Consider the following 15,843-nt stretch of genomic DNA (forward strand, 5'->3'; position numbering starts at 1 on the left):
CTCGTTCGGTAGTAGACTCCCGCGATGTTCGGTCCGCAACCATTTATACACGCAAGCAATGTAAGTCCCGAACATTCTCGAATACGCGTAGAAAATTCCAGAGCGCCAAAGGCGACGTCATATCTGGAGCATTTCCGTTACAATATCATCTCTGGAATGAGACATCACAACATCATATAGTACACGGATGGTTCTAAAACTGAAGATGGCGTGGGATGTGCAATTGTCGTTCAGGGTGAACACTATAACTGGCGTCTTCCTGATTTATCATCAGTCTTCTATGCGGAACAATATGCCGTATGGCAAGCGCTGAAGTACTGTGATATGGCACTGGGTTATCGACACTTCTGCATTGTAACAGACTCCTTGTCCGTTATAAAATCGATAGTAAACTGTGACAATGATACGATAACACAATGGTGTCATTCATCTATCGTATACTTAGAAGTACCTTATTATGGGTTCCCAGTCATGTGGGCATACAGGGTAATGAGGAAGCTGACAAGGTAACCCTGGAAGCAACCAAACAGGATGCGATCGATTGTACCTAAAATAAAACACAAAGATCTGAAAAATAAATATAATCGTGTAACTGTTTCCAAATGGCAAGATGATTGGGATATGTGTAATACTCACCTTAAAAACATCAAACCTACCATAGCTAAATGGGATAATCCTGCACTCACTAGAACATCAGACATATCAAAATTAATTAGAGTGAGAATAGGCCATACTGCAGTAACGCATACTTACCTACTGAAGGGAGAACCAGTTCCTATATGTGCCAGATGTGGACACGAATTAACGGTAGTACACTTCATTTTAGAATGTGGCCATTTAAACTTATAAGAAGCAATTACAACATTAGTGATAATTATCGAGATAATCTTATTAGTATGTCGCGTATAAATAACCTACTGTCGTACTTGAAGGTAATAGACATGTACATTGTACAATAACATTTAAATTAGCAACAAGAGCTAATGACCATAGCTGTCGAAGCTCAATACAAAAAAAAGGGAGCATATGCTTATACTTGCAAAATTCAAAGTAAATACTCGTAAGTGCCCCTTCATACTGGTCTGTTTAGCAGCGCTGCACTGCGTCCTACTCCTATCCTGCTGCTCAGCAGCGCTGCTAAGTCGCCCAGTGTGAAGGAGCACTTACGAGTATTTACTTTGAATTTTGCAAGTATAAGCATGTGTTCCCTTTTATTCATATGGGCCATTGTCTCGCATAGTAACAATCAACATGGCCATGGAACTATTACCAGAAGAAATACATTTGAAACTTCAAGGCATAAATTGAAGATTACTTGCCAAATGAAATACCAAGTGTTTAGGTTATTGGTTTTGTAATTTTTTTTCTCTAGGCATCGAATCACAGAAAAATCAACATGACGCCCATAAGAAAGTTGATGTTATTTACTCATTATCCAGAATGTCGTCGAGGGGGTTTTAGGATATTCGTACCGAGCAGGATATTTGAATCATCCTTGAAAATTAAATTTTAGTGCTTCTGGGAATTTGCTTGATTTGTAAGTATACCTACTCTTACGATTTCAGCTTCTAAACTAATCTGGAAGGAGGAATATGCATAGGATCTCAGTTTAGAATGAAAGGATATCTCCAGTTTGTGAATGAATGTTAAACAAACGATTATTTTCATAAGTATTATCAAAGAATTTATTTTGAATATAATAAGTATAAATATAATATCAAACTCAAACAAACCATATTTTCGATTCATATTAGATATGAAGTAATAAATGTATAAAGAACTAAATATGAAGTTAGACAGACGGAGTGGAAGTTTCCTTTTTTTGAGAGCAAGTTCATCTAACACTTCCTCGATGATTACAGCAATATGCCTCTGAATATTCAACAAAGCTAAACCATTGAGGCGATTTTCGCTGATGGTATTTCGTTCGTTCGTCAGAAAGGTTGAAAGAACGAAATCAACGAAAAACAACAAAATCCAAAACTCAAAATTCAACGCTCCTAATCCGAACATATAAAAAGAATTAACAATTTTTAACAAATTAGAAAAATCTAACACTGCGTAAAAATCCAAAACAAAACTGGGTAAACCCGCTAAAATCCCATAAGCATTTATTAAACACCACAGAACAGCATTTTTTGATGATTAATAGGTACACTCCATTAATTTACGACCAATCAGTTTGGTGATTGTTTCAAATTCTAACAAATCAGATGATTTTTTATCTGATTAAAAACTAGGTTGCTAGTTTTTTCCGTTGCAACAAAACTTTCGTGTAATTGTAAAAATAAAATCATCCGATTAAAAATCAAGCCCTTGTTTATTTACCCCAGATAAGCATAAGGTAAAATAGCGGGCGTTTGTATAATTAAACAAATTGAATTGTGAAGGTCAAGGTCAGGGCAGGACCGGACACGACAGCAAATTTTGCAAATAAGCACTGTAACGAGTGGTTTGATTTCGCGCCAAATTTCATTAAAAATTTCGAATTTCTTGTCATGATAGTGCAGGTCACCCTGTATATTTCATTATTTGTTCCGGTTAGAAATTTTGTGTTTGGGCATTTCGGTTTGCTCAAGACTATGGTCCGATAGATTTAATTTCGCTCAGATTTAATTTCGTCGTGGGAAGAGTGCAAAGCTGATTGACGTCATCATGAGTAATGCGAGTTTTTTGTCGTTTGTTTATCAACTTTGGCGCCGTCTAGACCGAGAAAAGGAGCGGATGTAGCACCGAGCCGTCAACAGATAAGGCCTTTTAACGTCATCATCAGAAAACCGTGAGATCAGTTTGAGTCAGCAGTTCTTTGAGGTTAATGACGAAGTTAGAGTGGGTTAAGTCTTATTTATCTGAACCAATGGGAGAATTTCTAGCGGGAGCCATTTTTGGTTTATGGTACTTTGAGTGATTGCGCTTTTAAGACTCGCGGCTGGTACGTCGAGGGGTCGACACGTACTTTGAGTGATCGCGTTTTAGGAAAGACTCGCGGCTAGTACGTCGAGGGGTCAACACGTACTTTGAGTGATCGCGTTTTTAAAAGACTCGCGGTTAGTACGTCGAGGGGTCAACACGTACTTTGAGTGATTGCGCTTTTAGGACTCGCGGTTAGTACTTCAAGCGGTCAACACGTACCTTGAGCGATAGTTTTGGTACACTTGGCGGTTTGAGCCACCGGCTTATTTCGGTTGCTCCCAGTTGCGTGCTTTTTGCACCCGTTTCGAAGTGTTATTTTCTTTGCGCGTTGATTTTTTGGCGAAGAAGACCCAAGTTTCAATCAGGTGATATTTTGGCGAACCCTTGAGCTTCACCCCAGTTTACTTTGGATGCAGTGAATCGTGTTAGGATACGTTGTGTTTTCTCGAGGATATATAATTCCAAGTGCTGCCCTAGTCCTCAAGGCGCAGAATTTCGGGATCCGCCCCAGTGGAAATTTCCTACTAGTGCCGTACGGTCATTTGTCGAAGGAGCGCTGCGTTTCGGAGAGATATTTGCCCCAAGAAGAGCTGGTGAAATAATACTTTGAATCATCGCGGTTTACCGTCGGATAGTGATCATAAAAGTTTGTGTTCTGCCGTACTGCTAACTCAAAAAATCTGTATTCCGCAGGCGGTCAAAGCTAATAAACTAATAAAATAAAATTAAATACACTGTGCTGTGTAGAAACTTTGGCAACTAGCCGTCTCCCACTCGCCACGCGAAGGATTTCCGGGACTAAGTTTCCGTTTTAAACGCTAAACTTTGCTTTCGTTCCGAGGAAGGATAGGCAACGTGGATTTTTGTTTCCGTGTGTTAAATTCAAGCCACCCCTAGGAAGTCACAGAGACCTAAGTGTCAGGTTTCATCACATCCACCCTGTACCAGAGGAAAGAGCAGTTCACAAGATCGGCTGTACAAATGTTGTAAAGGTTAGTCTAATTAAATTTGTAACATTCTGTAAAATTCCACTTTTTAGTAATTAAGCTATAATAGTGGAAAAAATTTTTGATTTGATTGTTTATTAAAGTCCAATGAACGATTACCAAAGAGTAGGATAAATTTTTGTGTTTATTTAAATAAGTCCCAGCCCATGCTGGATTAAAAACGATTACCTGTTGTTGCAATTTTCAAACTGTAGAGGATGGCCACCCCTTGAGTAAATTAGTTTCACCTGTTAGGATTTTTTAGTTAGTAGTTGTCATTGTTAAGCTAGTGTTTTTACAAGGAGAAGAGAAGAACTGCTAGATCCCTGTAAATTGTTTGTATCGCTAATCTCATTTCAATATATTATCTATTTGGTGTCAATGTGCCTATGTCTTTAACGAAGAACGAGGGGAAGGAAAGGAGGAGTAGGAGTTAAGGCAGGAGACTGGTAGGCGGCAGGTTAAGGTTTGTTACACAGTTTCAAAAGAGTTAAAAGCCCACCGATTTGAGTTAGCCGGAGCATTTATTTTTATCGATTGAGCAGCCTAAGAAGAAGACGGTTTGCCTTGCCGGGCGGAACCGATGGTAATTTTCAAGTCCAGAAGGAACCCCCCGTAGCAGCACGTGTCGATTTACAGAGTGAATCTGCTGAGTCTCTAAATGCCGGAACACTGAGTACTGGGTGTGCATCCGGACTGTCGAGCGCCGGATTACCGAGCGTCTACTGTGTTTAAACAAAATTACTTAACATTGTTAAATCATTAAATAAATCTGATGCAACATTGTAATCGAATTCAATCAATATGATCGGATTTGTGTTTACTCTACAAACTACCAACCACATTTACACTTTTGGCGTAGTTTACACAACAATATTCATACCAAAAGTTACGTCAGACAGGTCTTATAAGGAGAGCCTATCCGTCTTGCTTACAGATATTAGTTCAGGCAAAGAATACTTAATAATAAGTACAACGGAATAGGTTTCGTTGAAATAGTTATCTGTTAAATGTGTTGCCTAACCACATGAAATATTATTAATTAATTAACCTCGATGACGATGCCTTGTAGGTTCCCATTTGCAATGTTGCCATATGCCATAACATCATGCATATTTATTTAATATTATTTTGCAAAGCGACCTTTGAACTCCTCGTTATTTTCACTCATACATAATTTAATTTTATACCTAGCGGATGACATCCCGAAAGGGGTGGAAATTGGTGTTTTGCAAATTGTGGCAAAACTATTAATTTTAGACGAAAACGTTAAATGTAAAAGTTATAGAGATTAAAAATGAGCAACTTGTGTATCTACACTATTTTCACATAACCTCCAATTTTCCTAGAAAAATCGGAAACTGTTTTTTTTCGTTTTTTATTCCTATTTTTGCGAAAAAATGTTGTAGGTTGTAGGGGTTTGAAATTTGGAGGAAACATAGCTTGTTTTATGATAAAAAAGAAGATAATTTGTGGGCCCATAAAGTTGAACCGTTTCCAAGATCTCAGGATTTCTGAAAAAAAAAACACCTCTTTTCAAGGGGTGCCGCGTATTATAAGCACACCGGGTTCCAACCGACCGTTAGTAGGTAAACTAGCCCGATCTTAACCATCTTTGATCTTGAGATCTGCGCATGTGCCAAATTCAAGGTCATGGATGCCTGTGAGAAAATCCGCCACTGTCAAGAATTGAAATTAAGTGAAGTAAATAGTAATATTGTTAATTCGTGCATTGTGAATGAAGCTTTAGACTTCGGGCCGGTTTTTGATGTTTGGGTAAACCTGGTTAAACTAATCTGATGATAGATAACCTCTTGTGTGAAATGTGAATACACATTGGTTTCCATGCAAATTAACTGGATTTAACCTTAACGGTAACATCAAAAGAACAATTCTTAGGGCACTACCATTAACATTGAATAAAGAATCGGAATGTACCTATTATTCAATGGTAGTACCTACCATTATGATCATTTAAAGATGTGCACTGTGCAGCTGTGCCCCTAAAATTTTCATTTACTGATTTTGTATACTTTTGGAACGTATAATAGCCTAGCGACTATACTTCATTTTCCTTATGGGCTTTGTTTAGCTATAGAGTACCTACCTATTGGATTTGGATAACGCTAGTAATATTAATTATCACTCCGACTCCGAATGCGTGCCAGGGTCATAAATACAGGATAACATGAACAACACAAGCTACAAAGAAAACTCGTCAGGTCAGACCTTAGACACAAAGTAAAGCATATAAACAAATGTGATTTATTGATTTGTAATCATATTACCTACGTAGACCATGCAAGCCCACGTAGGTATGGCCTGAAACGGCGCAAAATAAGTTTGTCTTTGCCCGATAGCATAATGCATGAGGAGGAGCGTGTCACACTAGCTGATACAGATCAAGTAGGTAGATAAAGTTAATTAAAAGTCAATATTTCTAATTATCCTAATTAAAAAGGACTAGTTAAGACAAAAGGTTGACTAGTCAGTCGATTTAGAGTAGAGATGATCATGCAATGGCATAGCAGTGTAGCACGTACCATCTCGATTCGCAATCCAGTCGAGCACGCCCCTTCGTTACACATCAGTGTGAAATTCTACGATGATCTCATTCCTTCAACTATCGCCGTCCTTTTCTTTTCCATATCGTACTTGTGAAACGCGCTCAAAATCGTAACTGAAAACGGACTAAAAGCTTATAAGGCATGTTATGGTTATGATAGCGATAGGTTTAGTATTGCGTGCTACTTGTTGTAAGAACGAGCAATTTTTACAACTGCAATGCGTACCTCGTGGTAATCTGCTGCACTTAGAATGGAAATGCTTATTTTTTGCTTAACATAAAACCCAAACGTCCTTTTTATTGTGTTGTGATTATATTGATCGTGATATTGTTTACAAGCAAGTAAGTACAATAAATTATTTCGATTAAGATCAAGTTGTAATTTTAAGAGTATTTATTAAGGTGTTGTTTAAGTTTGGTATTAGATTTTAATTAGGTAGGTACGTAATTGTCTTCAATTTTACTTATTTTGTCAGATGATCAATTCAAGGTTTGGGTTGCGTAAATTTGAATATGAGCTAACGTTTATTTTATCAAGTTCTTGTCGATTTCGCTAAATAAAACTGGTTAGATGATAATGTGTTGCAGTATTATGAATGATTTTATTTCGTTCCACCAATTAAACATTGTTAGGTACATTGCGTTTGATTTATATCTTTCTTCTGTCTTAAAAGGCTATTTGTAATATAACACGCGGTTGATTGGATGTGATTACCGATTATTGAAATAGTATATTGAAAGACAAGTGTTACAATGCGACCTATTGTAATACGACTATCTTGTGGCACGAGTGGCGACGCTAAGCGTAGCCACGACTTCCGGTTGTCCGGACTTTCTTATTTTAAATGGAATGCATTATACAGGGTGACAATTTGAAAACTTACCACCCCCCATATCTTAGTAAATAAACGAGATATTTAAAAAAATCAAAATCCGTTTCGGTAATTCGGAGGGGGAATCACAATGACATAGTTGGCGACGCACCCCCTCCAACCCCCTGCGCCCCAGCCACCACAACTTTTAAATCTTAAATAGTGACCCCCCATGTGTGATACGTCGTTGGAAAGCTCTGAAAAAATGCTTTCCAACCATACCAAATAGTATTACATTTAGGTTAGTAATTATCGTGCAAATCAAAAAATAAACTAATATGATACATTTGAAATCTGTCGTATTAAGGCGCGTCCAGACATGGCGAACGAGCGCGAACAAGCGTTGGCGAACGCAAACAAGCATCGACGAGCGGAAAGCAGAGAGATTTTCTTTAAAACGAGCGCGAACGAACAATTCGCGGCCATTTTACCATTCGTTTGTGTTCCACAGTTTTCTGTTTTCGAGCATGGATTCGACTCGAAAGAAAAAAATAATAGTAGCAAGTGCTGCGTTTTTGTTTCTGAAATTAAACGAGAAAAAACGCAGAAGGCGCCGTCGATGGTGGATGACATCAATATTTAGAGACAGAGAAAACCGTAATGCTTCAGAATTATTGCTTACCCTTACACAAGAAGATTCCGGGCATTTTACAAACTTTTCCAGAATGACTGCCACTGATTTTGAAGAATTGTTGCAATTAATAGGACCAAAAATAGAAAAAAAAGGACACTTATTACAGAGAAGCTATTCCAGCAAAAGAAAGACTAAGTGTGACTTTAAGATTTCTTGCAACAGGGGATTCCTACGCCAGCCTTAGTTATCTATTTAAATTTTCAAAACAAGTTATTGCAACGATTATTCCTGAAGTTTGTGCTGCGATAATAGACGCTCTACGACATGAAATTAAGGTAGGTAAGATACTTTTTTATATTTATTTCACCAATTGCTATATGCATAGGTTAGGGATAATGTTACAAAAAATATTACATTAAAACTACCGATGCCTATTGAAAATTTGTGAAAAACGTAAGTAACGAGGGTGCTGCAGATTCTTCTGTATGTCTGTCATTAGACTCGTGAACTGTAGATCCCATGCTCATTGCTGAAACTTGTTCTGCATGTTGCAACGGAGCTGTCTGCATAGGAGTTGGAGTTATCTGATGGTTACTCGCCGGTAGGCTTTGATTAGTTGAAAACTGTTGCTGAGAATTTTGATTAGGATTCCCAAGGCTTAGTGAAGGTGAAGGGAATGGTGTCACCGTTGTTGAAGAATGCGCAGAAGCCGAGCTGGAATACTGAGGCTGGAACTGTGATTGCATATGTAATAATGGCTGCCTAAATCTTCCCATTTCAGCGTCAAACAGATTTTGATTTATATAATGCTTGGCTACAATTCTCGAGTGACTATCTAATGTTCTCAACGTTTTCGCAACGTATTCTCCAAATACATCATTATCATCACGAGTAACTGGACGCTCTGATGCAGTCGATTTCAAAATACTATAAACTTCATCTATTCTAGGATCTTCTTTAGGCCTCTTGGCACACGATGATTTTGAAAACAAAGGTCGTTTTAGAGTGCTTTTTGTAGTCGTGGTAGATAAGGGCATCTCACTTTTTTCTTCGTCACATTTGCTTCCAGTTTCCTTTGAGGTTGCTTCCTTTAAGGTTTTATCATTCCTTTCTTCATCTTCACCATCGCCCAGGATTTCATCGTCACCTTCACCGAGGAGCTGCTGGGAATCCTAAAAACCAAGGAAAAACATACAAAAGGTTAAGTTACAAAAATTAATGGTTTTATTAGTTTTGTTCGTGGTCTTGGTGATTAATTTTGGTTAGTTTGTTTATCGCCGCTCTTACAATTATTTTTGAGTATTACAGAAAATAAATATCTATCAGGTAATTCTCTTTGTTCCAGACACCAACTTCCAGGGAAGAATGGCTCAAAATTTCGGAAGATTACTACAATTTATGGAATTTCCCCCATTGTTTAGGCGCGATAGACGGGAAGCACATAGCTTTACAAGCACCTATCAACAGCGGTTCCGACTACTTTAACTATAAATCGCACTTCAGTATTGTGTTAATGGCAGTTGTTGATGCAAATTACAAATTTATTTATGCAGACGTCGGTTGTCAAGGACGTATTTCCGATGGTGGTGTGTTTAAAAATACTAGTTTCTATCTTGACATGGAATCAAATTCTTTAAACTTGCCAGAAGAAGCGCCCCTCCCAACAACCAATTCTGTCGCACCTTACGTGTTTGTAGCAGATGACGCGTTTCCGCTTGTGAAAAATATTATGAAACCCTATACAGGATCCTGGGAAAAAGGTACAAAAGAAAGAGCTTTCAATTATCGACTGAGTAGAGCGCGACGAATTGTTGAAAATGCATTCGGCATATTATCGTCTGTATTCAGAGTGTTCAGGAAACCAATGCTGTTAAATCCTGATAAAGCAACTCTTGTTGTGCTTGCATGTTTATATCTACACAACTTTTTAAGAAATCGCAAAAACTATAATAATTTTACCGAGAAGTCAGGTGTAGAAAAAAAAGTACGCAAGGGAACGATTACCAAGAAAGATCGGCGTTTAGCTCTTTTCGATGTATTCCTCGAAAAACAGCCGAAAATGTAAAAAAAATCAGGGATACGTTTGCGGAATTTTGCAAAACAGAACGCGTTTCATGGCAAGACGATTATGAGTAGGTTATCTATATATTGTTATTAACTATTATTGTTCGTTACGGTAAAATATGTATCTGAATAAAAATTCTTACTTCTGAAGTATTTTGTGTTTTCCGTGGAGTATAACGATCTGACATAAATGCCAAAGCATCATAAGCAAACCAGGTGGGAGTATATTTGTCAGCTGTCGCCATGCCTGAATGAGTAACATCTTTGACTTTTTGTCTCTCCCTTCTATACGACGCCTAAAAAAAATAATAAATATTACATTACCTACAGACCATATACCTAAAAATAGGTACCCACCTATGCAAAAATCTGGAACTTTTAAGTTCAATTAAAATTTTAATAACAAAGAAAATTAAGGAACAATGTTTAATAAATCATTAACTTACCTGTAAACTCTTCCATTTCTTTTTTACTTCTTCTGGTGTACTATTGTAAGTACGAGCTAATTCGGACCACGCATCATTCTTTTTCCTTGTAATTTTGTAAAAGGGATTTTGGCTATCCCATAGCATTGCCAACTTTTCCACATCTTTTATAAAAGAAATAACTATGTCGTTGGACCATTCCATGAGGCTTAACACGCAAAATCAATCAACACTGCTAGTTTAACTCAACCTGTTGACTCAACTGCCACTTTTCGTTTGCAAATGCAACAGCGACCGTTCGTTCCCCGTCCAGACCTGACGATCGCGATCAAACACGAACGAGCATTTTCCTTTGATGTACCGACCGACGGCGGATCGCGTTCGCCGACGTTTGTCGTTGCTTCTTCATGTTCGTTTGCGCTTGCCGCTACGTCCACACTTGACGAAATTCTCGTGCTCGCGAGTGCTTCTTCGCGCTCGTTCGCCATGTCTGGACGCGCCTTTAAACGCAACCGGCGAACATAGACGAACTAAGACAGAGAATAATTCAAGAATGTCGAAATATTGCAAAACCAACATTTGAAAAGGTCCGACAAGAGTTTGAGAATAGATTATAACTGGCGATCAAAAATGAGTTGCTGTCGAGTCGGCTTTGGAAGTTCAAGTTAAATACGATTTTCCATGTTTTTTTTTTGATTTGCACGATAATTACTAACCTAAATGTAATGCTATTTGGTATGGTTGGAAAGCATTTTTTCAGAGCTTTCCAACGACGTATCACACATGGGGGGTCACTATTTAAGATTTAAAAGTTGGGGTGGCTTGGGCGCAGGGGGTTGAGGAGGGTGCGTCGCCAACTATGTCATTGTGATTGATTCCCCCTCCGAATTACCGAAACGGATTTTGATTTTTTTAAATATCTCGTTTATTTACTAAGATATGGGGGGTGGTAAGTTTTCAAATTGTCACCCTGTATGTATTTTATTGCATTTTCGAAATCTACATGAAAATATACGTCGTTTGATACCACATTTCGCTATACCTATAGCATCAAAGGTTTTCAAATTATTCAAGATTTTTCAAAATTGTTGACGTTTGACTGCTTTTCTTTTGCGCCCTGTATACTTATGGCTCCATGGACTTGAATTTCAAAAAGTCGTCTAAAATCAATAATACTGACGTCTCAACTGACGTGATGCTGCAAGCGAATTCTCATCGTCCTTCTACAGAGTGTTTTAAAATTAATGGTCAAGTTTAATAACTTCGAACCTTAAAGTTGACTTTTTCAAATGAAACCTGGGGTACGTTACGCTAGTAAGCCCCCCAGGTATGATCATGAAATTGATAGAAATGGATAAAGGACACCTTAATAACACGTTTAGATTAAAAAAATTTGCGGAAGAGGGCCTAAATTTTCCACAATCTTAATTAAAAGTTCACCTCCTTTTCTGGTGAAATCTGGTGTTATTTTACGTATATTTTGTAATTCTTAAGTTGGCGAAACTGAAAAATTTTATGTAATGTAATAAACAAAGGTTACAGTAAATTTTGTAGGAGGTTATGTTAACTTCTTCGTCTACTAAAATGAAATATGCTGGATTTAAAGTGTATATTAACAAAATGTAATAAAAGTAGTACAACAGGTATAATATACAATTCAATTTTAGGTTTTGTTCGACTTAAACACCAAATAAGCGACACTTCCATGTGACTGACATTTTAATGATACCACTTTTTGAAGCTTATACAGTCTAAACTTGAATGCATTAGGGAAGAAGGATGTCGTAGAGAAGGTTGCATGTGGCAAAAATTTCTTGGTATCGATCACCGAGAGGGGAAACCCGGGCACTTCCTGCATGTTTCATATGAATCGACGCTTAGCATCCACCGCCTAATACGGTCGAGAGGGGAAGGAACATCTCTCGCATTTTCCATGGATCGCAGCTTAACCGCTTAACTTGGAACGCTTATGAATCGCTGCTTAGCAATGTAGGATGTAGAGAACTACTTACTGCTATTATGGTATAATTAAAAACATGTATAAAGTTGTATATCATTGTTTAAAGTTAATTAAATCGTGGAAAAATAACATAACCTCTTAAGAAACTAACTAAAGTTGGCACTCAGGAATGTTAAGAACATCAGTACCAACTGAAAAACAATCATGAAATTTGGAGTAATATAACCTCACTTACGACGAAATGAAGTGAAGTTTGAATGAAGATTGTGGAAAATGTAAGGCTTCTTCCGCAAATTTTTTAACTGATAACATGTAATTAAGGTGTCCTCTATCCATTTCTATCAATTTCATGATCATACCTGGGGGCTTATTAGCGCAACGTAACCGAAACCTGCTTTATTTCTTTGCACTTTCAAATGTGGAAAAAAATTCTACATCGATCAATTATTACATTCCCTATGACCTATACCATACAGTGTTGTTTACTCTATGCCTATACCTATATGTAATGGGTTTCGATTTATTTAAGATTTTCTAAAAAGTGTGACCGTCATATGCATAATTATTGTCTTAGGAGGCCAAATTAACCTTAAAAACCAGTTTTTATTTCAATGGAGAGAAAAACGAAATTGAAGATACCAATAGTTTGGAAGAATATAATGCATAAAATCCAGTTCTACTCAATTTTTGTAATTATACCTGTTGTAGCGTTTATATCAAGGCAGTGACGAAGAAACGCCTAAGCAAAGACGACAATGCGCGACGACATGTTGCCCTACCCACACGAATCCCCGCCGTAAAACTTACACTTCAACTTTGCCATTTTAGATTTTTACAACTCACGAGCCGCCATTGTACCACACAGGTTATTTATGCACTGACTTCGTTGAGAAAACGGGATCCCCATTTGCTAAGAGGTGGCCAAATCGTTGTTTATGTACTGCCTTCGTTGAGGATTTCGTTCAGAAATCGTGAAAACATCTTAGCTTGACATCGGGAAAACATGTACCGGGTGATCGAAAAAAACTGCAGACAATTTAAATTTGGCGCTTTAAATTATATAGTATATTAACACGCTGTAGCTTGGTGTTCCAAAAGTGACTTTTTGAAACCTATATTTACGTATATTTATAATTATTTTATGATACTAATTGATGCGTTTTATGCAACGTTAACGATTAGACCTCGGATTAGACTATTTCCTTTCTCTTCTATCGCAAGAGTAGATCAAATTTAGATAATAAAAACGCATAATTCTGAGTCATAAATCAATTCAAAATTCTTCTGTTTTAACCGCTTCCATGTTTGTATTACTAGCGCACGACACGGATAGCTGCGGTAAATGGATGTTTATTTTCATTGATTCTATTTACAATTCTACATAACATTCAATAAATACCCATTTCACAATTAATATCTTGCTACCTTAATGTAAATAACATTCTTTACCTTAACTACATTTCCATGTATTTCTTAATGGTTATCAGGTTATGGAAACGTACATGGTACGCATTCTATTTAAGCTTTAATTGGAATGTACTTCCATTGTCATAAATCGCTTGAGGCCATGTAAGTATTAAGTTATTATTGTTTGCTATTATTTTATTTTACATTTCTAGGCAAATAAAATGAATGACTAAAATATTCAAAAGTAACCAAAGGGACCGTCTTTTTTACTAACCACAGAGTAAGTGTGGTGTCACACTATGCGTTTTTACCGCTTCTGCTAAAACGGATGCGGTTTGACATGACGAAACCACGTGTTGTACTATGGCGGTCTAACGGTATACCCTATTTTTGCTATTTAAAGTTTAAACTGAGGTGATATTATATCATCCCGTTAAACAGGAACGTTTTAGCAGAAGCGGTAAAAACGCATAGTGTGACACCACACTAACAAAAAGTTACCGATGGGATATAAATCTGCTGTCGTATACTCGTATACATTTTTAGCGCATTTCCACAAAAATTTAAAAAAAAATTATCAAAGTCCTCGTGTGAGATCGAAGGGACTTCAGCGCATTTTTGTGTGGCAGATCAGTATTCTCTTAGCCACTTTCGACTCAACCATCAATAACAGATCTTGTCGAAGGCTACTACATTCACTAACCGTTTCCCACTTTCCGCGTGCACCCGCAATTCGCTTTTAAAGTTAAAATCGTGTCGGGGGCTACCACATTCCCTTTGACGGTAGCCACTTCCGACGTCCCGTTCACCCACCCGCAATTCGCTTCTATTGGCGACACGAGAAAGAGAGACAGCGATTCGAGATTTACGAAACGTTAAACCGCGTGAGTTCGCAACGGAAGGTAAAAGGCGCCCGAAGTTGACTACTTCTCAAAGACGCGCGCGCAAAAGGTCGTTAATTTCGCCCCTAGGACAAAAAACAAAATTTCGCCACGCAGGACTTGTGCGCGTTTACAACATCTTTCCGACGACACCAATTTGAAAAGAATCGGACCAAAACTGTCGTAGAAGATAGGAAAAAACTGAAAAACCTTCACGTTAGTATACTACGCTCGAGGATGACGCCCAGATGTCGCCAACCCCACATCATGTAGCCATGTCCCTAAGGTTGACAAATTTCACGGCCTTGTAGATACACGTACACCCGTTGCCTTTCTACAAGAGTTCTTCTACGCGCCCACATTTGCAGCCAGCCAGCCAGCCAAAGTGAGATTAAAAGCTACTTTTCACAAATAAATTTGCAAAAATGCGCTAAAAAGTGCTACTTTATCCGTCCGTCTCTACAGCCGTTCGGTCGCTACCGGTGCTTATCTTAAGAGCTATTGCTCTACTTTTTAGCGCATTTTTTAAGAATTAAAAAAAATGTGCTATTGTTTGCGTCTTGTCCGTCCGGACCCACTTCTGCCGTTTCAAACTACTTCTAGGGGAATGGTCCTATAGAGTCCTGGAAGTTTAGTTGCAGTAGGTAGCCTATACCTTGAAGGTGTGCCAGACGGCCATCAAATTACGCTGTCTAAAAGGGGAGCCCCCCCCCCCCACGAATTATTTCCTAAGATGCTGTTTTTGAAAGTAAAACGTGCATAACTTTTACATACGACAACCAATTGTTTTCAGATTTTGCATACGCATGCCTTTAATGGTGCCAGGTTAAACTGTAGAAAATGGCGGGGGGGAACACATGTTCTACCATCCATGGTATTCTAATGAAAGGTCTGATCGAAATAGATTGGTTTGTACAAACTATAACTTTCCCGTGCGACTCTTTTTCGAGATCAGCGAGCGACGGGGCCTGAGAGGGGGGGGGGGGTTAAAAATAAATTTTACCTCATTGTATTTTAATTAAAGGTCTCAACGAAAGGAACCGTTTTCTACCAACTACTGCCCTTCTTTCTGTCCTCTTATCAAAGTACGGGGGGAGGGGAAGGGGGCGAGGAGTGGAACTAGCCGAGGAACTAGCTTTATCCTTCATGGTACTCTAATGAAAGGTCTCAACGAAAGGAACCGTTTTCTACCAAC

The 15,843-nt window shown here is 38.1% G+C and overlaps 1 protein-coding gene across 1 annotated transcript; it reads right to left on the reverse strand.

Moving 5' to 3' along the window:
• Nucleotides 1-8,342: 8,342 nt before the first annotated feature.
• LOC116182965 lies at nt 8,343-10,835 on the reverse strand. The gene is made up of 3 exons (XM_031503541.1): nt 10,422-10,835; nt 10,119-10,271; nt 8,343-9,083 (listed from the first exon to the last, which is right to left on the reverse strand). The coding sequence occupies exons 1-3, from the start codon at nt 10,602-10,604 to the stop codon at nt 8,343-8,345; spliced, it is 1,077 nt and encodes a 358-aa protein (XP_031359401.1). The 5' UTR covers nt 10,605-10,835.
• Between the last annotated feature and the right edge of the window lie 5,008 nt (nt 10,836-15,843).

The sequence above is a fragment of the Photinus pyralis genome, unplaced genomic scaffold, assembly GCF_008802855.1.
Source record: "Photinus pyralis isolate 1611_PpyrPB1 unplaced genomic scaffold, Ppyr1.3 Ppyr1.4_unclustered_Scaffold8227, whole genome shotgun sequence".
NCBI lineage: Eukaryota > Metazoa > Arthropoda > Insecta > Coleoptera > Lampyridae > Photinus > Photinus pyralis.